Source organism: Polyodon spathula, chromosome 10, assembly GCF_017654505.1.
Source record: "Polyodon spathula isolate WHYD16114869_AA chromosome 10, ASM1765450v1, whole genome shotgun sequence".
NCBI lineage: Eukaryota > Metazoa > Chordata > Actinopteri > Acipenseriformes > Polyodontidae > Polyodon > Polyodon spathula.
Window position 1 is genome coordinate 48,599,893 of NC_054543.1, and position 24,916 is coordinate 48,624,808.

Below are 24,916 nucleotides of genomic sequence, written 5' to 3' on the forward strand. Positions count from 1 at the left end.
GGATCTTTGTTTTCTGCAAAGTTAAAGGCATTCACAAGACTTTCATAGACCAGAGAAATAATAAGCTATCATAAAAGATTTGTTTTATAGCTCTGTGGGATTGTATTGTGCTGATATGTTATCTGGCTAATATTAATAAGACATCAAGGCAGCCTGGAAGACAGAGGGTTATCTTTTTAAAGCACTTCCTTCCAAATGCAGTGACAAGGCTTTTATTTGTGTTTGTGCAAAAGGTAACAGGAGAGCATTGAGTTCCTTGGCTCTTTCTGACTCCACCTAGTAAAGCATTGTCAGTCATACAGTTGTGCTTTGGTGGGCTGAAGAGAATGCCTCTCTGGTGCACCATATGACATGGTTTATTTAGATTTCCAGAAAGCTTTTGACAAAGTCCCGCACAAAAGATTAAATCTCAAACTGAACGCAGTTGGGATTCAAGGAAACACATGTACATGGATTAGGGAGTGGTTAACATGTAGAAAACAGAAAGTACTGATTAGAGGAAAAACCTCAGAATGGAGTGTGGTAACCAGTAGTGTACCACAGGGATCAGTATTAGGTCCTCTGCTATTCCTAATCTACATTAATGATTTAGATTCTGGTATAGTAAGCAAACTTGTTAAATTTGCAGACGACACAAAAGTAGGAGGAGTGGCAAACACTGTTGCAGCAGCAAAGGTCATTCAAAATGATCTAGACAAGATTCAGAACTGGGCAGACACATGGCAAATGACATTTAATAGAGAAAAGTGTAAGGTACTGCACGAAGGAAATAAAAATGTACATTATAAATATCATATGGGAGATACTGAAATTGGAGAAGGAATCTATGAAAAAGACCTAGGAGTTTTTGTTGACTCAGAAATGACTTAATCTAGACAATGTTGGGGAAGCTATAAAAAAGGCTAACAAGATGCTCGGATACATTGTGAAAAGTGTTGAATTTAAATCAAGGGAAGTAATGTTAAAACTGTACAATGCACTAGTAAGACCTCATCTTGAATATTGTGTGCAGTTCTGGTCACCTCGCTATAAAAAAGATATTGCTGCTCTAGAAAGAGTGCAAAGAAGAGCGACCAGAATTATTCCGGGCTTAAAAGGCATGTCATATGCACACAGGCTAAAAGAATCTGTTCAGTCTTGAACAAAGAAGACTACGTGGCGACCTAATTCAAGCATTCAAAATTCTAAAAGGTATTGACAGTGTCGACCCAAGGGACTCTTTCAGCCTGAAAAAAGAAACAAGGACCAGGGGTCACAAATGGAGTTTAGACAAAGGGGCATTCAGAACAGAAAATAGGAGGCACTTTTTTACACAGAGAATTGTGAGGGTCTGGAATCAACTCCCCAGTAATGTTGTTGAAGCTGACACCCTGGGATCCTTCAAGAAGCTGCTTGATGAGATTTTGGGATCAATAAGCTACTAACAACCAAACGAGCAAGATGGTCCGAATGGCCTCCTCTCGTTTGTAAACTTTCTTATGTTCTCATGTTCTTATGGACAGAGGGACTCTCAGATATTCAAACTGTGAGAGGGGACTTTGATCTCGATTCTCAATGTGATTTACTCCATTAGTGTCCCACTTATGAGTCTAAAACAAATTATAAACATCTTAAGACTCCTTGCAAGCCTCTAAATACTGTATCATTTCTGTTGTTTATTTCTGGTTTGTTGGCAGGGGGATCCTGTATAGAAAACTGTAACGCATTTCTGATGTTTTGAGATTTCCACTTCCCTGATGGAATTATCACTGACCCCCCCAAAACCATTCAAATTCCTTCCAGACTCATTGCATCAAACCAGTGCAGCCCAGGCTGCCACATTGATTACACCCAGATCACAGGACTGGCTGGTGTTTCTAGTGTGTCCAGACCCTGTGTAGCTGAGGTGTCCAATCACGTTCTTGGAGGGCCATTCCACTCCAGGTTTAACAGGTAAAATGATATGATTAACTACTTCAGGGTCTGGCTGGATGTTTGATTGGTTCAGTTAAACAATGACCAGGAGTGGAAGGACCAACGTTGGCCAGCCCTGCTGTATAGTAATATTGAGAATTTTAATAAAAATGGAAGTGTAGATATGATAAACTTCAAAGAGTTTGAGCTGTGGCAGCCCTGAGTGGCACTGGCACTGCTGCCAGCTGAATTAATCAAAGACAAAAAAATGCTCTGTGCAGCCAAAGCACTAAACATTATTTCATCGGTTAGAGTGCCAGGGTCTGTCCAGACTGTCAGCGCACAGCTGGACCGCACACCCTCTTCTCCTTCCAAACATACACCTTCATGTTGTTGTGTATTTTTTTTTCCTGTAATGACATGTTGCTGGCCCCACTATCACAAGGGCATGCTGTGACTACACAAAATCATATTAACAGGGACTGAACTGAGCTCCTTGAGATTCTGTGAGAGGAATTCCAATGAGGCCCCAACACCCCTTTATGTGAGTGCAAGATGTGGTTTACAGCACAGTGCCTTGTGAGTAACACACAGCCCTGATGGGTCGAAGGTTCACGGCTGCTGGCTTTTGCTTTTTTATTCTATCCTGATGAACAAAAAGAGAAAAACAAGGTTCGTCAGTAACTGGGAAGGGGGCAGATTGAAAGTGAAACATTAACCAATAGAAAATGTTTTCTAATGCTGGGTTTGGAGCCTCACAGTCACACATTGCAGAGCGAAGGGCAGCGTGGATATCATTCACTAAAACTTCACTCAGGGAGGTCTACTGACAGAAAAGGAAGACTCGCTCCTGCAAAATGGGAAAGAAAGACCAGAAAGGTAGGCTTATTATTCTTTCTCTCCGTTTAACTGTGAAATAAAAAAAAAAACAGTTTGAAAATATAAAACGAAACACAAAACAGAATCGCAGGACAGCAGCAGGAGTTAGGGTTTCTTTTTTGTGGACTTAATAAAGATCGTGCAGCTGCAATCTATTGCACACAATTTTATGTAACACAACCAAGGGCGTTCAGCCCCGGTCCTGGAGGACCATTTCACTCCAGGTTTAACAAGAACAATGATGAACAACTTCAGGGTCTGCATGCAGAGTTCATTAGCTCAATAAAACCATTCAAAATAGGGTTGGAACAAAGACTATGAGTGGAACAATTAGCTTTGGACACCCTGAACTGGGCTGACATTCAGATTACTCATGTGTTCAGCCACGGCATCCCTGACACACATTCTGAGATCTATAAAAGCTGCTTCTCCATTCAGTCTATCCTCAGCATCAACACTGACTTTTTATTACTGATATTTCACATGGAGCAATGAGTCTCAAATAGTCTCAGTTGGAAAAAGGAAACGACTGCGACAGATGTATCACAGACATTCGATAAACCGACTTAAAACGTCCCACAATAAGACTGGTTGGGGCCGAGACACATCAATGAATAGAGCTGCGTGCCCAGGTATCTCAAGCGCCTGTGTACACATTGAGATTCTCAAGCGCCTGTGTACACATTGAGATTCTCAAGCGCCTGTGTACACATTGAGATTCTCAAGCGCCTGTGTACACATTGAGATTCTCAAGCGCCTGTGTACACATTGAGATTCTCAAGCGCCTGTGTACACATTGAGATTCTCAAGCGCCTGTGTACACATTGAGATTCTCAAGAGCCTGTGTACACATTGAGATTCTCAAGCGCCTGTGTACACATTGAGATTCTCAAGTGCCTGTGTACACATTGAGATTCTCAAGAGCCTGTGTACATGTTGAGTCGTTAATTGAGAAGAGTGGCGGGAGGGAACCTGAAATGACAATCAACAAACGCACATTGGTGCAAAGATACTGATTGACTTGCATAGTGAAGCTGTGACAGTTCTAGAGTCTCTGGTCACCGAATTCTTAAGCCAGGGTGTAAACCAACTGGACTGTAAACAAGGCCTGCTTACTGAAAGTGCGCACAAAAAAGATAAGCTATGGCAGAATGTAGTCACCATACAGCAATGAATTCTACAGTTAGCGTAAAAGGGAACCCCATAGTTGGCACTGCATACCAGCAGCATCTATAATCCAAGTCCTTCAGAACCAATAGGTCTGGTTCTGGTGAGAGATGATGTGGCTGGTTTGCTTCTTACAGTAGAGCCTGGCTGCAGTCAACGGTTATATTGTGAGTGACTGGCTGAATCAGGTTCAAAAGTAGTCAAAATAAGGGAGTGTGTGTAAAGAGGCACGACCGTCTGCCTGCACCTGCTCTCTTCATTGCAACGTAACTAGCACAAGACTTCCAGCAGTTTAAGGGACATGCAAACTTGCAATGAACAAAACACCAAGAAAACCATCCACTTTCTCTCCTCAGACGGAGCACTTAATGACTTCACAGCGGCCAGAAGGAAAGTCCCGGTAAGTTGTTTAAATATCCACCAGCTGGAATCCGGTCAAACCAGGGCTGTTTGTTTTACTGTCAGCTTTACTGGTATTTACTACAGGGAACATGCAACGCTGAAAATGTTCATTTATCCAAAGTGTTGACACCGCATCTGTAAACCTGAATTGACATTAAAATGTAACACACAGTCATAAAGAGAATGCATGCATACAGTATAAAAACTTGATAGATCAGTCCCAAACAGGCTGCTGCGAATCACCTTCATCTCTGAATAAGACCTGCTTTGAGGGAGTTCTCCTCCTGCAAGCAGGAATGTACAGCAATTAAAAGATAAAAAGATGGGCTTGTTATTTATTGCACTGAAGAAAAACAAAACGACAGAAGATCAGCAGTAACCCAGTACTTGAAATTTTGATTTGGAGTTTGTAGCAAAATTGTGATTATTTGCATTGTAATTTTAGAGGCTGTGTGGAACCAACTACCCCCTGAGCATCGCTTTCATCGTGGTGAACGAGTTCTGCGAGCGCTTCTCTTATTATGGCATGAAAGGTATTGTACAGGACACTGCCTGCCCGGCAGTTGAGATCCCTTTTTGTGTGCATTCAGGGATGGAAATAAGACTCCCACGGCATTGCAGAGTTACCCTTTCCAGGTTTTACTACGAGCTTGATTAGACACAGTGTATAGGTAACAATAAACTCATAGTAAACTAGGAATGGATCAAACTGCTATACAATGGGAGTCTTATTTCCATCCCCATGCATATTATAGTAACCAGCTGACTTTTCGAGACAGGCTATTTGCCAAACTGTATCCAGTTGGCTATTGACTATTTAAATAGTGAAATGCAGTCTGGGAACTAATAAGCCATTATTCGATGGATGGGCCACCTGTTAACCAACTGGACACACTATATCAGTTTGACTGTTCACTGTAGGAAGGGCTGTCTGGAGATCATATCACAGTCAGTTTGACTGTTCACTGTAGGAAGGGCTGTCTGGAGATCATGTCACAGTCAGTTTGGCTGTTCACTGTAGGAAGGGCTGTCTGACTGTTCACTGTAGGAAGGGCTGTCTGGAGATCATTTCACAGTCAGTTTGGCTGTTCACTGTAGGAAGGGCTGTCTGGAGATCATTTCACAGTCAGTTTGGCTGTTCACTGTAGGAAGGGCTGTCTGGAGATCATGTCAGAGTCAGTTTGGCTGTTCACTGTAGGAAGGGCTGTCTGGAGATCATATCATAGTCAGTTTGGCTGTTCACTATAGGAAGGGCTGTCTGGAGATCATTTCACAGTCAGTTTGGCTGTTCATTGTAGGAGGGGCTGTCTAGAGATCATATCACAGCCAGTTTGGCTGTTCACTGTAGGAAGGGCTGTCTAGAGATCATATCACAGTCAGTTTGGCTGTTCATTGTAGGAGGGGCTGTCTAGAGATCATATCACAGTCAGTTTGGCTGTTCACTGTAGGAAGGGCTATCTGGAGATCATATCACGGTCAGTTTGGCTGTTCACTGTAGGAAGGGCTGTCTGGAGATCATATCACAGTCAGTTTGGCTGTTCACTGTAGGAAGGGCTATCTGGAGATCATATCACAGCCAGTTTGGCTGTTCACTGTAGGAAGGGCTGTCTGGAGATCATATCACAATCAGTTTGGCTGTTCACTATAGGAAGGGCTGTCTGGAGATCATATCACAGTCAGTTTGGCTGTTCACTATAGGAAGGGCTGTCTGGAGATCATGTCACAGTCAATTTGGCTGTTCACTATAGGAAGGGCTGTCTCGAGATCATTTCACAGTCAGTTTGACTGTTCACTGTAGGAAGGGCTGTCTGGAGATCATATCACAGCCAGTTTGGCTATCCACTATAGGAAGGGCTGTCTGGAGATCATATCACAGTTGGTCAATCAAAAGACCCAACACGGCAAACTTTCTGCGTCTTCTCTTCTTTGTTAGTTGAAAGGCTGTGCTGAAGACTCGAGCGTGAAGCATCTTTTAACACATTTCCATGTTGTTTTCATGAAGCTGTGCTGACTCTGTACTTCATGAACTTTCTTCACTGGGATAAGGACCTGTCCACAGCTGTCTACCACGCCTTCTCCAGCCTTTGTTATTTCACACCCCTCTTTGGAGCTCTAATAGCCGACTCGTTCCTTGGGAAATTTAAGTAAGAGAACTGTTATTATTATTTACCACAAGGGAATTAATCATGCTGTTGTTCTGCACATTAGCTTTGGTGCACCATGGATAAAACAGACTAAGTTAAAATGTTATTTTCTTGTTTCTTTTTCTACACAGGACTATCATATACCTCTCCATTGTTTATGTAGCTGGACACATCATCAAGTCTGTTGGTGCAATACCGACAGTGGGAGACCAGACAATGCACTTGTGAGTGTATATACACATACATATACTTATAGGGCTCTTTGACTTGCTTCTTGGGCTAAGAAACTGAGGTGAATTATAATGAAGGTGTTGTCTATGATTCCTGGTAGACAGCACGTCAGAACCCCCTCAAAGTGACCTCTGGTCAGCTAGTCCATATCAACCAAACCAAGATGTTGCAATGGTTTTATATGATACGGGGTCACCTGAGAGCAATCTACTTGACACATATCTCTCCTTCAGTCCTGGATCCAGGTTCACGTTGCTTAGATTTATTATTATTATTATTATTATTATTATTATTATTATTATTATTATTATTATTATTATTATTATTATTTAAACTGCACACTAAGAAAAGCCACAGTCACATTGTTTAGATATTATAATGTATTTTATTTTAGCAATACACCTCTTTGGGACTCATGATTCTCTGCTTTGCTGTGATTCAATGAGAAATGTATCGCTGGCAGTAATGATAACCCTGCTGAGAAATGTATCGCCGTCAGTAATGATAACCCTGCTGAGAAATGTATCGCCGGCAGTAATGATAACCCTGCTGAGAAATGTATCGCCGTCAGTAATGATAACCCTGCTGAGAAATGTATCGCTGTCAGTAATGATAACCCTGCTGAGAAATGTATCGCTGTCAGTAATGATAACCCTGCTGAGAAATGTATCGCTGTCAGTAATGATAACCCTGCTGAGAAATGTATCGCTGTCAGTAATGATAACCCTGCTGAGAAATGTATCGCTGTCAGTAATGATAACCCTGCTGAGAAATGTATCGCTGTCAGTAATGATAACCCTGCTGAGAAATGTATCGCTGTCAGTAATGATAACCCTGCTGAGAAATGTATCGCTGTCAGTAATGATAACCCTGCTGAGAAATGTATCGCTGTCAGTAATGATAACCCTGCTGAGAAATGTATCGCTGTCAGTAATGATAACCCTGCTGAGAAATGTATCGCTGTCAGTAATGATAACCCTGCTGAGAAATGTATCGCTGTCAGTAATGATAACCCTGCTGAGAAATGTATCGCTGTCAGTAATGATAACCCTGCTGAGAAATGTATCGCTGTCAGTAATGATAACCCTGCTGAGAAATGTATCGCTGTCAGTAATGATAACCCTGCTGAGAAATGTATCGCTGTCAGTAATGATAACCCTGCTGAGAAATGTATCGCCGTCAGTAATGATAACCCTGCTGAGAAATGTATCGCTGTCAGTAATGATAACCCTGCTGAGAAATGTATCGCTGTCAGTAATGATAACCCTGCTGAGAAATGTATCGCTGTCAGTAATGATAACCCTGCTGAGAAATGTATCGCTGTCAGTAATGATAACCCTGCTGAGAAATGTATCGCTGTCAGTAATGATAACCCTGCTGAGAAATGTATCGCCGTCAGTAATGATAACCCTGCTGAGAAATGTATCGCCGGCAGTAATGATAACCCTGCTGAGAAATGTATCGCTGTCAGTAATGATAACCCTGCTGAGAAATGTATCGCTGTCAGTAATGATAACCCTGCTGAGAAATGTATCGCTGTCAGTAATGATAACCCTGCTGAGAAATGTATCGCTGTCAGTAATGATAACCCTGCTGAGAAATGTATCGCTGTCAGTAATGATAACCCTGCTGAGAAATGTATCGCTGTCAGTAATGATAACCCTGCTGAGAAATGTATCGCTGTCAGTAATGATAACCCTGCTGAGAAATGTATCGCTGTCAGTAATGATAACCCTGCTGAGAAATGTATCGCTGTCAGTAATGATAACCCTGCTGAGAAATGTATCGCCGTCAGTAATGATAACCCTGCTGAGAAATGTATCGCTGTCAGTAATGATAACCCTGCTGAGAAATGTATCGCTGTCAGTAATGATAACCCTGCTGAGAAATGTATCGCTGTCAGTAATGATAACCCTGCTGAGAAATGTATCGCCGTCAGTAATGATAACCCTGCTGAGAAATGTATCGCTGTCAGTAATGATAACCCTGCTGAGAAATGTATCGCTGTCAGTAATGATAACCCTGCTGAGAAATGTATCGCTGTCAGTAATGATAACCCTGCTGAGAAATGTATCGCCGTCAGTAATGATAACCCTGCTGAGAAATGTATCGCTGTCAGTAATGATAACCCTGCTGAGAAATGTATCGCTGTCAGTAATGATAACCCTGCTGAGAAATGTATCGCTGTCAGTAATGATAACCCTGCTGAGAAATGTATCGCTGTCAGTAATGATAACCCTGCTGAGAAATGTATCGCTGTCAGTAATGATAACCCTGCTGAGAAATGTATCGCTGTCAGTAATGATAACCCTGCTGAGAAATGTATCGCCGGCAGTAATGATAACCCTGCTGAGAAATGTATCGCTGTCAGTAATGATAACCCTGCTGAGAAATGTATCGCTGTCAGTAATGATAACCCTGCTGAGAAATGTATCGCTGTCAGTAATGATAACCCTGCTGAGAAATGTATCGCTGTCAGTAATGATAACCATGCTAAGAAATGTATCGCTGTCAGTAATGATAACCCTGCTGAGAAATGTATCGCTGGCAGTAATGATAACCCTGCCTTGACGTGAACGTGTTTTATCTCTTAAAGAGTCCTGTCGATGGTCGGTGTGGTCCTCATAGCTCTTGGGACAGGAGGAATCAAGCCCTGTGTTGCTGCTTTCGGAGGAGACCAGTTTGAAGAAGAACACGTAAGAAAGCTTGCTTCATGTTCGCAGAGTTGTTAGCACTGCCCAGGGGTGGAAAGAAGACTCCTATTGCATAGCAGTTTCACCCATTTTCACATGATTGTGCTGTTCCAGTTTGTAATAAATAATTAGTAGTGTCCTTATCAATACAGCAAAACAATGGACTTATTTACAGTGTATATGTTTTCCTCTATTTAGAAAAAAAATGATACTACCCAAAAATACTTCCACGTGGATTTATATTGGTGGTTTGTTGCAGGTGAACGAGAAGAGAAAGTTCTTCTCCATCTTTTACCTGTCCATTAATGCAGGAAGTGTGATATCAACGTTCGTCACCCCTCTGCTACGAGGTTCGTCTGCTCTTCTCATCAGTATGCCATTGCTAACCCACTATTTACATGCTGCAATGATGCCCATTACCACCATTATCATACCTGTGGATGTGCTGCTAAATGCAATGATCACAAAACGTAGTTTCAAGTCAGTACAGAAAAAGCACATCTTTGTAATGCAATTATACCCTTCACCTTCTACAGTGGATAAATGATTTCCAGCTTGAAATTTTTAACTGTCTTTGTGGTCAGTTATCTACCTGTATCCTGGTCACAAGTTTTAGCACACAATTATTTCTATATTGATTAACTATGAATGTTTAACTTGTGAGTTAGTTCAAGAATGTTTTTCAAAGCCTGTTTTTCATTAATAAAGTCAAGCTCAGGAGTTCAAGCTTTGTGAAAAGAGGAAAGTATGGAGTTTGTGATTGTGACTGTGGTTATTATCAGTAGTATTGCAGTATAGTCCTGTTATTGCAGTGCTAATGACAGTATGGAGTTTGTGGTTATTATCAGTAGTATTGTAGTATAGTCCTGTTATTGCAGTGCTAATGACAGTATGGAGTTTGTGATTGTGGTTATTATCAGTAGTATTGTAGTATAGTCCTGTTATTGCAGTGCTAATGACAGTATGGAGTTTGTGGTTATTATCAGTAGTATTGTAGTATAGTCCTGTTATTGCAGTGCTAATGACAGTATGGAGTTTGTGATTGTGGTTATTATCAGTAGTATTGTAGTATAGTCCTGTTATTGCAGTGCTAATGACAGTATGGAGTTTGTGATTGTGGTTATTATCAGTAGTATTGTAGTATAGTCCTGTTGCTGCAGTGCTAATGACAGTGGCCTCTCCTCAGGTAATGTCCAGTGCTTTGGGGGAGATTGTTATGCTCTTGCGTTTGGCGTTCCTGCCGCTCTGATGGCTGTTGCGCTGGGTGAGTGAAATTAGACCATATCTGCATTAATACCAACGGGTTGTTGTTGATACAGTATCTATTTGCAACATGCTGTGCCATACTAATTACCTAAAACAAAAACCGCTAGACAAAGAAAGCATAGAATCCCAATTACTGTTCAGGCACAGGGCCATATTTTAGTGATTTGGCTGGATCCAAAGACTGCCGTGGTACAAACAAGTTACTGAGGGCTGTCCCTGGAATTAGAGATCTTCTACTGCCGTGGTACAAACAAGTTACTGAGGGCTGTCCCTGGAATTAGAGATCTTCTACTGCCATGGTACAAACAAGTTACTGAGGGCTGTCCCTGGAATTAGAGATCTTCTACTGCCATGGTACAAACGAGTCACTGAGGGCTGTCCCTGGAATTAGAGATCTTCTACTGCCATGGTACAAATGAGTCACTGAGGGCTGTCCCTGGAATTAGAGATCTTCTACTGCCATGGTACAAACGAGTTACTGAGGGCTGTCCCTGGAATTAGAGCTCTTCTACTGCCGCAGTACAAACGAGTTACTGAGGGCTGTCCCTGGAATTAGAGATCTTCTACTGCCATGGTGTATATATTATTATCCTGGTCGACTCGCATCACAGAATATCATAATACAAATACCTGTAAGAGTAAAATCAAGTTCAAGGTACAGGAAGTAGTTATAATTAAGCGCAGTAGTGGAATACAGAGAGGTGTGGAGGAGTTCAGTGCAAGTACAAGCTGATGCAAGTACGAGCTGATGCAAGTACGAGCTGATGCAAGTACTCGTGCAATTGGGTGCCACACAGTCCAGTGCAGACATTGCTTGAGATGTTGCTTAGCATTAATTCAGATTCAAACGGTAAAACATCTACTGGGTTTGGACGTTTCTGATGACTTTCTGGTTCATGTTTAACACAAATGGATATTCTTTAAATGCAGTAATGAACAGGAATGACCCAATTCAAAGTAAGGCAATTGACAGCCTCCCATTGTCTCTGCTGTGCAGTAATAACTGGTAATATTGATTGGGCTCCAGTTAAGGTTGAGGCAACTGGGCTCCCATTGACTCAACTCTCTTTATACATTCAGTTGTGTTTATTGCTGGCAGTGGAATGTACAAGAAGCGTCCGCCACAAGGAAACATTATAGTGGAAGTCTGCAAATGCATTGGAGTAAGTTAACTAGCTCTAATCATCTAATCACAAATTCTTTAACAAACTGTGTGTTTTCCTCAGTCTTTTTTAGCTTTAGCTATGTACTATACAATGCTACAGTAGCTTAAATAATAAAGCATGTTACAGTCTACTTCCTCTTAAGATGTATGTTTGCTTTGCTGGCCGGAATCCGCTTTTTACAAAATCTGGAGTTTGGTTATGATTGTAAAGAAATGATAGGATATGTTATTATTTCTATAGAAGCTGCTCATTTCAGAAAGGTTGTGTTGTACAGGCGCTTGGACACAATTGTCTTGAGTCATTTGGTTCTCTAGTTTGCAGTAAACAATCGCTGGAAGCATCGTTTCAGTCACTTTCCAAAGAGGCAGCACTGGCTTGACTGGGCTGAAGAAAAGTACCAGGTAATGCGTTTTTCTCCTTTCCAAACAACCCACCAACACCCAGTTCTTGGTTTTAACAGTTGAGTGCAGTCAGTAGGTCATCCTTTGAAAGTTTACAGGAAGCCTTTAACAATGACTTTCTAGTTATCAAATTTCTGGCTCCTGGTTTTATTTTTCAATATAAAATCCGGCCCCAGGTACCTGGCCTCTGCTTAACCCTGGAATGCTTTAAAAAAAACTAAGAAATCCATGAACAGGATGTGCTGTAGGTCACATATACTAAGGTAAAGAAAGCCACACTCCACAGAGGCAAGGGCGCCACCCTCAGGGTTAGCAGGAGAGATGCAGCTAAGCATCTAATCCACTGATCAGAGTCAGGAAGAAGACTGATAACAGTATTGAGGCTGTTAATGAACAATGAATACATGCAAGTAGCTCTAGAGACAGCCACCCGCACACACAGAGTGCTGGATTGGTCTTTTGGCTCATTAGATGACCAGGGTTAGAGTGCGGGACCATCGCCTGCACACACAGAGTGCTGGATTGGTCTTTTGGCTCATTAGATGACCAGGGTTAGAGTGCGGGACCATCGCCTGCACACACAGAGTGCTGGAATGGTCTTTTGGCTCATTAGATGACCAGGGTTAGAGTGCGGGACCATCGCCTGCACACACAGAGTGCTGGATTGGTCTTTTGGCTCATTAGATGACCAGGGTTAGAGTGCGGGACCATCGCCTGCACACACAGAGTGCTGGATTGGTCTTTTGGCTCATTAGATGACCAGGGTTAGAGTGCAGGACCATCGCCCGCACACACAGAGTGCTGGATTGGTCTTTAAGGTTAGATTGCGGGAACATAGCTCAGCACATTCCCTGTTTGTTCTTCCACAGAAGCCTCTGATCACGGAGATTAAAATGGTCTCCCGGGTGCTGTTCCTGTACATCCCTTTGCCAATGTTCTGGGCTCTGTTCGATCAGCAGGTGAAGAGATTTCTTTTGACTTCTTTTAAAATGGCTGAGTTTGTAAGAGCACTTGCAGCTGGTTTTACACCATTGATGAGCACTCATCTTGGACTACCTTGCCTGATGTAACATTGGCTAGTCCAGGATTAGTGCTAACCAGGGTCTGTGAAGCCAGCAGCTGGAGCGTGCAAACTTTTAGTCATTTTGAGCTTACAAAAACTGAACTTTAGTCAATTAGTTGATTACCTTGTTAGCTAGTTAGTTAGTTGATTAGCTTGTTAGCTAGTTAGTTGGTTGGTTGGTAATGAGTTTATTATAAAAAGCCTACTATTCTGTAAGGCTAAATACAAGCTGAATAAAGGTATTCTCAGGTGTTTTTTTTTAAACAGGTCAGTTTCTTCCAGGTCTTTTAGAGATGAGAAACGCACTAGAGATCAATGAATGAGCAGACAGTCCTCCCATCGTACCCTCATTTTGTGTTGGCAGCACAGGCTGGTTGCCAGTGTGACCTGTTTAACAAGATACTCTTCTAAGGGCGGAGTTTGAGATGATAAAAAAAAAAAAAAAGCTTTACTCTGCACTTCAAGAGTCAGCAAGCCAGGAGTTTGTAACAATGCGTGAAGTGTTATAGAAATTACATGGCTGTATGTATAGACCAGTCAAGCACTAACATTACAAGATTGCTTAACCCTGCACAGCATGAGAAGAAAACAGATAGAAAACTCCTTTTCTATAAGCAGTCAACAAATACAAAGTCACAAGCAGATCAGGGTTATTTCTCTTTGCTTTTCAAACAGGGAACCCGCTGGACTCTGCAGGCTGCCAGAATGAACATGGACTTTGTGAGTGGGTTTAATTGAAATGTATCTTCTTTTCTAAACCTGAAGAACCCGCTGTCTATATCAGCTCCCTAGAGGGAGCTCTTCCACATACAGCTACAAGAAGATACTTTCCTGGTTTGTTTTATGTTTCAAAGTGAAGATAGACATTTGAATCACAGTTTAACTAAACAGTGATCAGGAGGACAGTAAAAATGCTTCCGAAGCACTAAGGATAGGAAACTAGACCTTAAAGCCGAATTCAGATGTATTCACTGTTAACTATGACATCCAATACAATTCATATGATGCACGCTTGATACAAATACAAGTGCTGTAAAGAGCAACCAAAGAAGCCAATGGCAAGGGAAATGCACAACGTAGGATGACGAGCCAATGGAGGATTGTTAATATCATTGTGTTGATTATGGCCTTTTCTCATTCTTGCAGGGTGGGTTTGTGCTACAGCCTGATCAAATGCAGGTATTCGTTTTCATTCACTGTTTACGGGGCTTAGATAAGAAGCACCTGCCAGAACATGTCTCGCCAAACTCCTCCTGCTAGCTTTGCAGCAGGGAAATGCAGATTATATATATTACAAAATAAATGTAATGAGGGCCATTTGTATAAAACCCCATAAAGATTCAGCATACTGCACCAATCTCTGCATTGCAGTCTGACTCGTTCTATCACATGCTGTTTGGATTAGTTCAGTTTACTGAATGTACCGTGTTTCCCTAGACTCTGAATGCCTTGCTGATTCTGGTCTTCATCCCTGTCTTTGATATGGGCCTCTACCCACTGGTAGAGCTGTGCAACATAAAGTTCACGTGAGTGTCTGGTCTCTGCTCTTCTGTCCATACTTGCAGTACTGTGCTTATGCTATGTGCTGTGTTGTCTGTAGTGTTCTTTATATAGGAATGCCTTGTCACCTGAGACTGTGAAGACCCTGAGCTGAGGGTAACTGCAGTGCTGCAGGCTAGATTGACGATCATTCACCTCTTGTGTCCTACAGGCCTCTTAAAAGGATGGCAACCGGCATGATTCTGGCAGCAATTGCGTTTGCAGCAGCAGCGCTGGTGGAAATGAAAGTCAATGTAAGCATCTTCAGTGTAGGAGAGTGGGAACTAAACCCGTTTTGATGGGGGTGATTGCATATATTTGTGATCCATTATCACTGTGCTAGCCACTTGAACAGTTGTATTATAGTATTAAAGCACTGTGCCAAACACTGTGACTGCTGATGAGAAGCAGTATATGAAAGTGTGGGCGGATCTGGCCATCGAGGAGAAGTGGGTGTTGGGAAAGTGATTCAGCCAATTGCAGTAACGTTGAAGGCTGTTGAAAAGGCAATTTCTCATTGGTAGATTAACAGTCTGTGGCGTGTTCACCCCATGATGACTGAATAGTAATAAAGCCACACTCTGTGTTGTTTATTTAATCCCAGTCCCAGTTTTGAAATACAGTTAGGCTCAGAGATGATCACATTTCCATAAACAAGCTCATTGTTTTTCTTGTTTTTCTTCTTAGGAAACGGTGATCCCAGCGCCAGCTGCCCGAGAGAGCTTGCTTCAGATCCTGAACCTGGCTGAGGACAGCGTTCACGCTCACCTTCCAGGGAGCGCCCTCTCTGGAGATCCAATCCATCCTTTTCAGGTGGCTTATTTAGCGAAGTGGCTGTGAGAATCTTTCATATCTGTCTGACATGTCAATACATACACAATTCTGAAGCAGCTTTTGCGTCAGTGTCACCGTTACAAGCTGTGTTGGTGAGGTCAGATGAGGTTAAAAGCTTTATAAGCACGAATGCAGATGAGCCCGGCTCTTTCACATGGTGGTTAAGATGCTCACTTGACTGGCACAGCAAGACTTGTTCCTTGCCTCATATTAACAGCATGACCACATTGAGAAAGTCCTCTAATCAATGCTTCATATAAACCAGATGGACTGGACTTGCTCCTCGCTTCATATAAACAACATGACCACATTGAGAAAGTCCTCTAATCAATACTTCATATAAACCAGATGTTCTGGACTTGCTCCTCGCTTCATATAAACAACATGATCACATTGAGAAAGTCCTCTAATCAATGCTTCATATAAACCAGATGGACTGGACTTGCTTCTCGCTTTATATTAACAGCATGACCACATTGAGAAAGTCCTCTAATCAATGCTTCATATAAACCAGATGGACTGGACTTGCTCCTCGCTTCATACAAACAACATGACCGCATTGAGAAAGTCCTCTAATCAATGCTTCATATAAACCAGATGGACTGCCACAGTTTTCTTCTTGTCAGAAAGTTCCCATTGACATGCTGAACGCTGTTGAATTGCCTTGTCTTTGTCACTGATAGGATCCTCTGGAATACCAGACGCTGAAGCTGAATGCAGACTCTGAAACCCTGAATTTCACTGTGATGTACAAAGAAGCAACGTTTCCTTGCAGCCAGCACTTCATTGGAGGAAAAGCATACAGTTTAGTGCTGTACAACGATAGCACAGGTCTTGCATGCAAACTTGTAAGTGAAAAGATTCATTCTATGGGGATATAATTCTATGTATGTTTTACCAAAGCATAACTATCTATCTATCTATCTATTGATCGTACTGTACTAAAAATAAACTTACTAACCCTAGGAGAATTATGGTGCTGCTAACTGTAACTCAGATCATTAGTTTTTTTGCAATTTTATGCAGTGTTTGCACTAAACAACTGTATCCACACACACATACATGGACAAAAGTAAAAATATAATTAAACATAAGAACAACACATATCCACTAAAAACTAATACCAACTGTAAAAATAGGAATGTTGTTTATGGAATCTCCTTTGAAAAATGTGATGAAATAAAATATGTTGGAGAGACTGGAACAACCTTATATAAAATAATTCAGAACCACTAATTTCATTAATTAGAAATAACAAAATGAATGAACCAATAGTACAGCACTTCACCAGTCAAGGACATGACATAAATGATGTAGAGTTTGTAGTATTAGAACAGCTAAAATTAGACGATGCGACATATAGAAGAATAAAAGAAAGTAAATGGATAAATAGACTGAACACAATGATGCCAGCGGGACTCAACAGAAAAGAATAAACTAATTAACTCCAATAAATATAGAACATTTAAATAAATAAATAAACTAAATGAATTCAAAAGTTATGCATGTTGATGTGGAGGCCAGATCAAGGCTGATCCTCAGAGCCAGCATGGCATAATAATATAAATATAAGTTTATATAAACTAATGTTAATTAGAATTAATACAGATTTAAAGCTAGAAGTAAAAATTATGTCACAATATATAAAACACCACAACATCATGTAAGAGTAAACGATGGATTTGAATATAAACAATAACAAGTAGTTGTTATACCGTCAAAACCCTATAAATACCTCCAAGCACACATATATTGAGAAACCCTTTACAATACAGGTTCTAACACTGTATTAAATGAAAAGTATCCATTTTTGTATTTTTTTTCAGATGCGAGATGAAATTCAAAAGTCTGCCAATGGACATGCAGCTTTAAGGTGGGAAATCCATGTCACAAACACGTTTCTGCTAGAAATTAGATCAAACGACATCATAGTTTAGCAATCCACATTCATCCAGGCTGATACAAGATCACTCTGCGTGCTTAGAAAATGAAATATTTTAGCTGAATTATTTAATGAAGCCTCTAATCTTTGCAGCGACTCAAATATATATTCTGCAAAGGCTCCCATCTTTATGGAACGGATCTCTTTATGCTTGATATGACATCTTCATTTTAAAGATGTACGTTATTCTAGCTTGTCTGTGTTTGTGTTCAATCTCCCTTTGACAGATTTATCAATGGCCATTCAGAGAATGTTAACATAAGTGTGGGGGAAGAAGACTTTGGGGCAGTGTTGACAGGTTGTGACGTCTCTCCCTACAGAACACTCGAGAGAGGAGAGTAAGTAGAAAAGCAAATATGCACTCTGAGGCGCCTTGAATGTCTGTTTCATTAGTCATCTTAGAATAAGACTGCGTCAAAAGCCATTGAACAAAACTGCAACCCCTGTACATGACGGAAGCCACCAGCAGCCATAGATCAAGTGCCCTTGTATATATACAGTGGCTTGCGAAAGTATTGACCCCCTTGGCATTTTTCCTATTTTGTTGCCTTACAACCTGGAATTAAAATTGATTTTTTGGGGGTTTGTATCATTTGATTTACACAACATGCCTACCACTTTGAAGATGCTAAATATTTTTTATTGTGAAACAAACAAGAAATAAGACAAAAAAACAGAAAACTTGAGCGTGCATAAGTATTCACCCCTCCAAAGTGAATACTTTGTAGATCCACCTTTTGCAGCAATTACAGCTGCAAGTCTCTTGGGGAATGTATCTATAAGCTTGGCACATCTAGCCACTGGGATTTTTGCCCATTCTTCAAGGCAAAACTGCTCCAGCTCCTTCAAGTTGGATGGGTTCTGCTGGTGTACAGCAATCTATAAGTCATACCACAGATTCTAAATTGGATTGAGGTCTGGGCTTTGACTAGGCCATTCCAAGACATTTAAATGTTTCCCCTTAAACCATTTGAGTGTTGCTTTAGCAATATGCTTAGGGTCATTGTCCTGCTGGAAGGCGAATCTCCATCCTAGTCTCAAATCTCTGGAAGACTGAAACAGGTTTCTCTCAAGAATTTCCCTGTATTCAGCGCCATCCATCATTCATTCAATTCTGACCAGTTTCCCAGTCCCTGCCGATGAAAAACATCCCCACAGCATGATGCTGCCACCACCATGCTTCACTGTGGGGATGGTGTTCTCGGGGTGATGAGAGGTGTTGGGTTTGCGCCAGACATAATGTTTTCGTTGATGGCCAAAAAGCTCAATTTTAGTCTCATCTGACCAGAGTACCTTCTTCCATATGTTTGGGGAGTCTCCCACATGCCTTTTGGCGAACACCAAATGTGTTTGCTTATTTTTTTCTTTAAGCAATGTTTTTTTTTTCTGGCCACTCTTCCGTAAAGCCCAGCTCTGTGGCGTGTACGCCTTAAAGTGGTCCTATGGACAGATACTCCAGTCTCCACTGTGGAGCTTTGCAGCTCCTTCAGGGTTATCTTTGGTCTCTTTGTTGCCTCTCTGATTAATGCCCCCCTTGCCTGGTCCGTGAGTTTTGGTGGGTGGCCCTCTCTTGCCAGGTTTGTTGTGGTGCCATATTCTTTCCATTTTTTAATAATGGCTTTAATGGTGCTCCGTGTGATGTTCAAAGTATTGGATATTTTTTTATAACCCAACCCTGATCTGTACTTCTCCACAACTTTGTCCCTGACCTGTTTGGAGAGCTCCTTGGTCTTCATGGTGCCGCTTGCTTGGTGGTGCCCCTTGCTTAGTGGTGTTGCAGACTCTGGGGCCTTTCAGAACAGGTGTATATATACTGAGATCATGTGACAGATCATGTGACACTTAGATTGCACACAGGTGGACTTTATTTAACTAATTATCTTACTTCTGAAGGTAATTGGTTGCACCAGATCTTATTTAGAGGCTTAATAGCAAAGGGGGTGAACACATATGCATGCACCACTTTTCTGTTATTTATTTTTTAGAATTTTTTGAAACAAGTTATTTTTTTAATTTCACTTCACCAATTTGGACTATTTTGTGTATGTCCATTACATGAAATCCAAATACAAATCCATTTTAATTCCAGGTTGTAAGGCAACAAAATAGGAAAAATTCCAAGGGGGGTCAATACTTTCGCAACCCACTGTATATATATATATATTTTGTGTGTACTGTATGGCTGTTTTACTTTCCCCCCTCCCTGATATCTTGTTTTTTTGTTTATTGTAAAATAATCTAATGCTTTCATAAATTCATCTTTTGTATTTCCTGAAAAATCAATAAAAGCACTATATGTTTTTTTTTAAAAGCACCATGGTGATGTTTGAAGATCGTGTCACATTAAAAAGTTTTACTCTGCTGCATGTGCTGTATATGTTTTCTTCTTCTTTTCTAATATAGGTACAGTGCAAAAATGAAAGTTGGCATAAGTGGGACTAGCCTTGACGTGGGACTGGGGCTGCTTGACTTTGGTGCCTCATATACTGTTATTATAACAGGGGTGAGTTACCAGCTTCATCCCAACAAGGGAGGTGCTAGTATAGGGGCTGCCTCTGCTTACTCAACCAACCACATTCTGAAAGCTACTTGCACCGAATCATCATTAGAGCAACACCACTTACAATTCTAAAACCAACAAACACATTTTTTAAAATTTTGTTTAGTTTTTTTTATCTCTGAACAAAAATTGCTATTGACGATTTTACAAAACATTTTATCAAAACAGCATCGCAACCTAAACAACTGAGTTACTGAGGCAGGCAGGCAAGCAAGCAGGAAGGCAGGCAGGGAGGCAGAGAGGCAGGCAGGCAGGCAGGCAGGGAGACAGGCAGGCAGACAGGCAGGCAGACAGTGAGGGAGGCAGGCAGGGAGGCAGGCAGGCAGGGAGACAGGCAGGCAGGCAGGCAGGGAGGCAGGCAGTCGGAGGCAGGAGGGAGACCGACAGGTAGGCAGGCAGGCAGGCAGGCAGGCAGGCAGGGAGGCAGGCAGGCAGGCAGGCAGGCAGGCAGGCAGGCAGGGAGGCAGGCAGGCAGGCAGGCAGGCAGGCAGGCAGGCAGACAGGGAGGCAGGCAGGCAGGGAGACAGGCAGGCAGGGAGACAGGCAGGGAGACAGGCAGGCAGGCAGGCAGGCAGGCAGTCAGGGAGGCAGGCAGGGAGACAGACAGGGAGGCAGGCAGGCAGGCAGGCAGGAGGCAGGCAGGGAGGCAGGCAGGGAGGCAGACAGGCAGACAGGCAGACAGGCAGGGAGACAGACAAGCAGGCAGGGAGGCAGGGAGACAGGCAGGGAGGCAGGCAGGCAGGCAGGCAGGCAGGCAGGCAGGCAGGCAGGCAGGCAGGCAGGGAGGCAGGCAGGCAGGCAGGCAGGCAGGCAGGGAGGCAGGCAGGCAGGCAGGCAGGCAGGCAGGCAGGCAGGCAGGCAGGCAGGCAGGCAGGCAGGCAGACAGGCAGGCAGGCAGACAGGCAGGCAGACAGTGAGGGAGGCAGGAAGACAGGGAGGCAGGCAGGCAGGGAGGGAGACAGGAAGGCAGACAGGCAGGCTGAAAAACTGGTAGATTTTAAAAGTTTTGATAAAGTCAGTGTGGTATTTCAACTGTATATATATAAAATCAAAATATGTATACTTTTATAATTTTAACGTGTGAACCTAAATCTACCATAGTTTATTATAATGCACAGCTTGTGAACACAATTGTCTTGTATCGTCTCTGCCAGACCTCTGACACTACTGTCCACATCAACACAACTCAAGATATCCTTGCAAACAGCCTGCACATAGGCTGGCAGGTCCCGCAGTATGTGTTGATAACAGCCGGCGAGGTCCTGTTCTCCATCACTGGGCTTGAGTTCTCCTACTCTCAGGTGAGGGCTCTGGAGGGAGGGGCTTGAGTTCTACTCACAAGAAAGGGCTCCGGAGGGAGGGGCTTGAGTTCTACTCACAGGTAAGGGCTCCAGAGGGAGGGGCTCGAGTTCTACTCTCAGGTGAGGGCTCCGGAGGGAGGGGCTTGTGTTCTACTCACAGGAAAGGGCTCCAGAGGGAGGGGCTTGAGTTCTACTCACAGGTAAGGGCTCCAGAGGGAGGGGCTTGAGTTCTACTCACAGGTAAGGGCTCCAGAGGGAGGGGCTTGAGTTCTACTCACAGGTAAAGGCTCCAGAGGGAGGGGCTTGAGTTCTACTCACAGGTAAGGGTTCCGGAGGGTCTTGAGTTCTACTCACAGGTAAGGGCTTCGGAGGGGGAGGGGCTTGAGTTCCACTTGCAGGTAAAGGACTCCGGAGGGGGAGGAGCTTGAGTTCCACTCGCAGGTAAGAGCTCAAGGAGGGTGAGGAGCTTTAGTTCTTCTCGCAGGTAAGGGCTAAAGGAGGGGGAGGAGCTTGAGTTCCTCTTGCAGGTAAGGGCTTCAAAGGGACGGGCTTCTCATTGAACATGAAAACCAGCCATGCTGCAGCACCACAGGTGGGATGATAATGCATAATACAAAAGAATCTTGAAACTCTTAAAAGAATCTGCTTTGAACAGAAATGTATTTTGCGAAGGGAATGATTCATACAAGTGCATTATTTATGCTGTATTTGGTGCAGACAGGCTTTAACTGTATAATTTACTAAGCCTTTCTTAATGCTACTGTGTTCATTATCAGGCACACTTGGTTGGTTTCCGCAGCTCTGCACTACAGTGCCAGTTACCTGGAAGTTGAGTCCCGTGGGTGAGTGGTGACTCTGGGACTGTTTCAGACTCTGTTCTCTTTCAGGCCCCAGCCAGTATGAAGACGGTCCTCCAGGCTGCTTGGCTGATGACCGTGGCTTTCGGGAATGTGATTGTGATGATTGTAGCTCAGGGAGCCGTGCTGGAACAGGTATGGAGGGGGACTGGCTCACAGTGAGGACAGTGAACAGTGATGTTCACTGTCCTCACTGTGAACATCACTGTAGAGTTTGTGTCTGGGATGTATAATACCCTACAGTATATCTGGCTTGTTTTTTAGATAACTTGAATTTGTATATTACTCTTATAATGACACTTTTTTTAGTTCTCTTCAGGGGACACAGAAGTTGTTGTCTGAACCTCATTGAAACTTCTGTATTGATTTGTTGACTATTTCTTGATAAGTAGCCCAGTTACTGTTTTAATCCACTAGGTGGCAATCTTGTACAATAGTTCATTCAGCTCCACGTACTGCAGGCCAGCTGCTGACAGAGTGTCAACTGTCTGAATGTCAGTGACACCAACTTACTGGCAGATGTAAAATCTATTGATTTAATTGATGTTACAGGTCCCCGCATTCAGCTTTAAGGTTGCTGCCATTACTGATTTCCAAACATAACATACAGATCTCTATTGTAAGCCTGCTAAATCCATCCTTAAAGGGCAAACTAACCCGATATGTACGGTCATGTTTTAATTGAAAATGAAAGACAGTGACAATTGTCTAGCAGGCAATGGCTGCTGCAAAGGGTATTCAGTGAGACTTTCAAGATCCTATAGCCCTGTTAGCTTAAGAGACATCTCATGAGATAATGACTAATGGGTCTTGGAAGCAGCCATGATCTGTGTAGTTTATAATACAAAACAAGCAGGGCATCCCCTATATGTACGCATGTAGGAATGACCACCTCCACTATATATCCTTGGCACAGGATTTCAAGAGGGAGAGAGAAGGAGAGAATGACAGGATTACATGAAGAAGAGAGGAGAGAGGATGGGACAGGATTTCAAGAGGGAGAGAGGAGAAGGGATGAGGCAGGATTTCGTGAAGAAGAAAGGATGAGACAGGATTTCATGAAGGAGAGAGGAGAAAGGATAACACAGGATTTCAAGAGGGAGAGGGAAGGAGAAAGGGTGAGACAGGATTTCATGAAGGAGAGAGGATGAGGCAGGATTTCGAGAAGGAGAGAGGAGAGAGGATGGGACAGGATTCCATGAAGGATAGAAGAGAGGATTTCTTGAAGGAGAGAGGAGAGAGGATGAGATAGGATTTCATGAAGGAGCGAGGATGAGAGAGGATTTCATGAGGGAGAGAGTAGAGAGGATGAAATAGGATTTCATGGAGAGAGGATGACAGGATTTCATTGAGAGAAGGAGAGAGGATGAGACAGGATTTCTTGAAGGAGAGAGGATGAGACAGGATTTCATGAGGGAGAGAGGAGAGATGATGAGACAGGATTTCATGAGGGAGAGTGAAGGAGAGAGGATGAGACAGGATTTCATGGAGCAGAGAGTTTGGGTTCAGAACCGTGCTGTCTTGTGTTCTCTTCCAGTGGGCAGAGTTTGTTCTGTTTGCCTGTCTCCTGTTTGGGGTCTGTATCATCTTCTCAATCATGGCGTATTTCTACACCTACGTGGACCTGGAGGAGCTCGCTGAGCAAGAGAAGAGAGAAGAGAAAGAAAAAGCAAAGAGGAAAGAGAAAGAGCTCGGTCAACAGGAACTGGATGCCTTCATGAACTCATGTAGCCACCCATAAGCAGAGACACGTGCAAACAACAATGATCCAAAATCAGCTCTTGAACTTGCATTGTTATCCCCTACTCCTGTCTAATCAGCAAACCACAATCATCAATCACCAGCAGAACACTTTAGAAGCGAGAGTGATTGCTCTGTAACCACATTGGATAATCCTATACAGTTAAAAAGCAAGCAGACCATTTTACCAGTGTGCACTGGTCTAGGAAGACATTACTTCACACACATTACTATTGTCAATTTCCAAATATATGTTTTACTATTAAAACATAAAACATGTTGTATTGTTTTTCTTTTGAATAAACGCTTCCCATGTTTTTATTCATGAATGCGTGGAAGTACACTGTGCTCGGCACTGGCAGCAAATTGCAAAAGAATCGGCTTGCATGATTAATTCAGGTTTAAATTGGAGGAGCCAAACGCAATACCCACGCTCTCCTGAAGTTTAAAGAAACACAAGGAGTCCATCAATCACTGCAAAGGCTCTTTATATGAGCGGCTGGATTCCCTGTACAGAACATTTCAAAGACTTCATTAAAAACACCAGTTTTCAAGTGAACAGCGTCTACCTGTATCAGCGTGATGTGTTCCTAACCTTGTTCAGGTACAAAAAAAAAAAAAAAAAAAAAAAAATCTCCAAATTGAAAGCATATAGCTGATTTAATATTGCAGCGGTTTAGCTAAATATCAACCAGCAGCACAGCATTTTTATTCTCAGAGATCTGAGATCATGAGAGTGCAAACAGCTTCTCACACAATTGTTTTTGATATTCATAAGCGATTGTACCCTCAATGGATTGAAGTATTACCATACTTCCTAGAGAATTAAGTGCAAAAA

At 42.5% G+C, this 24,916-nt stretch overlaps 1 protein-coding gene across 1 annotated transcript; it reads left to right on the forward strand.

Annotated features, from left to right (window-relative positions):
• Window positions 1–2,492: 2,492 nt before the first annotated feature.
• On the forward strand, window positions 2,493–24,323 carry slc15a2 (solute carrier family 15 member 2). Its single transcript, XM_041261359.1, has 22 exons — window positions 2,493–2,503; window positions 4,789–4,874; window positions 6,344–6,485; window positions 6,617–6,709; window positions 9,313–9,412; window positions 9,669–9,759; window positions 10,596–10,673; window positions 11,756–11,838; window positions 12,156–12,242; window positions 13,112–13,201; window positions 13,981–14,025; window positions 14,452–14,484; window positions 14,743–14,831; window positions 15,017–15,098; window positions 15,532–15,657; window positions 16,362–16,526; window positions 17,505–17,551; window positions 17,848–17,958; window positions 20,024–20,123; window positions 21,335–21,481; window positions 22,369–22,473; window positions 23,876–24,323. Exons 1-22 carry the CDS (start codon window positions 2,493–2,495, stop codon window positions 24,077–24,079), a joined length of 2,115 nt encoding a protein of 704 aa, XP_041117293.1. The 3' UTR covers window positions 24,080–24,323.
• Window positions 24,324–24,916: the final 593 nt, after the last annotated feature.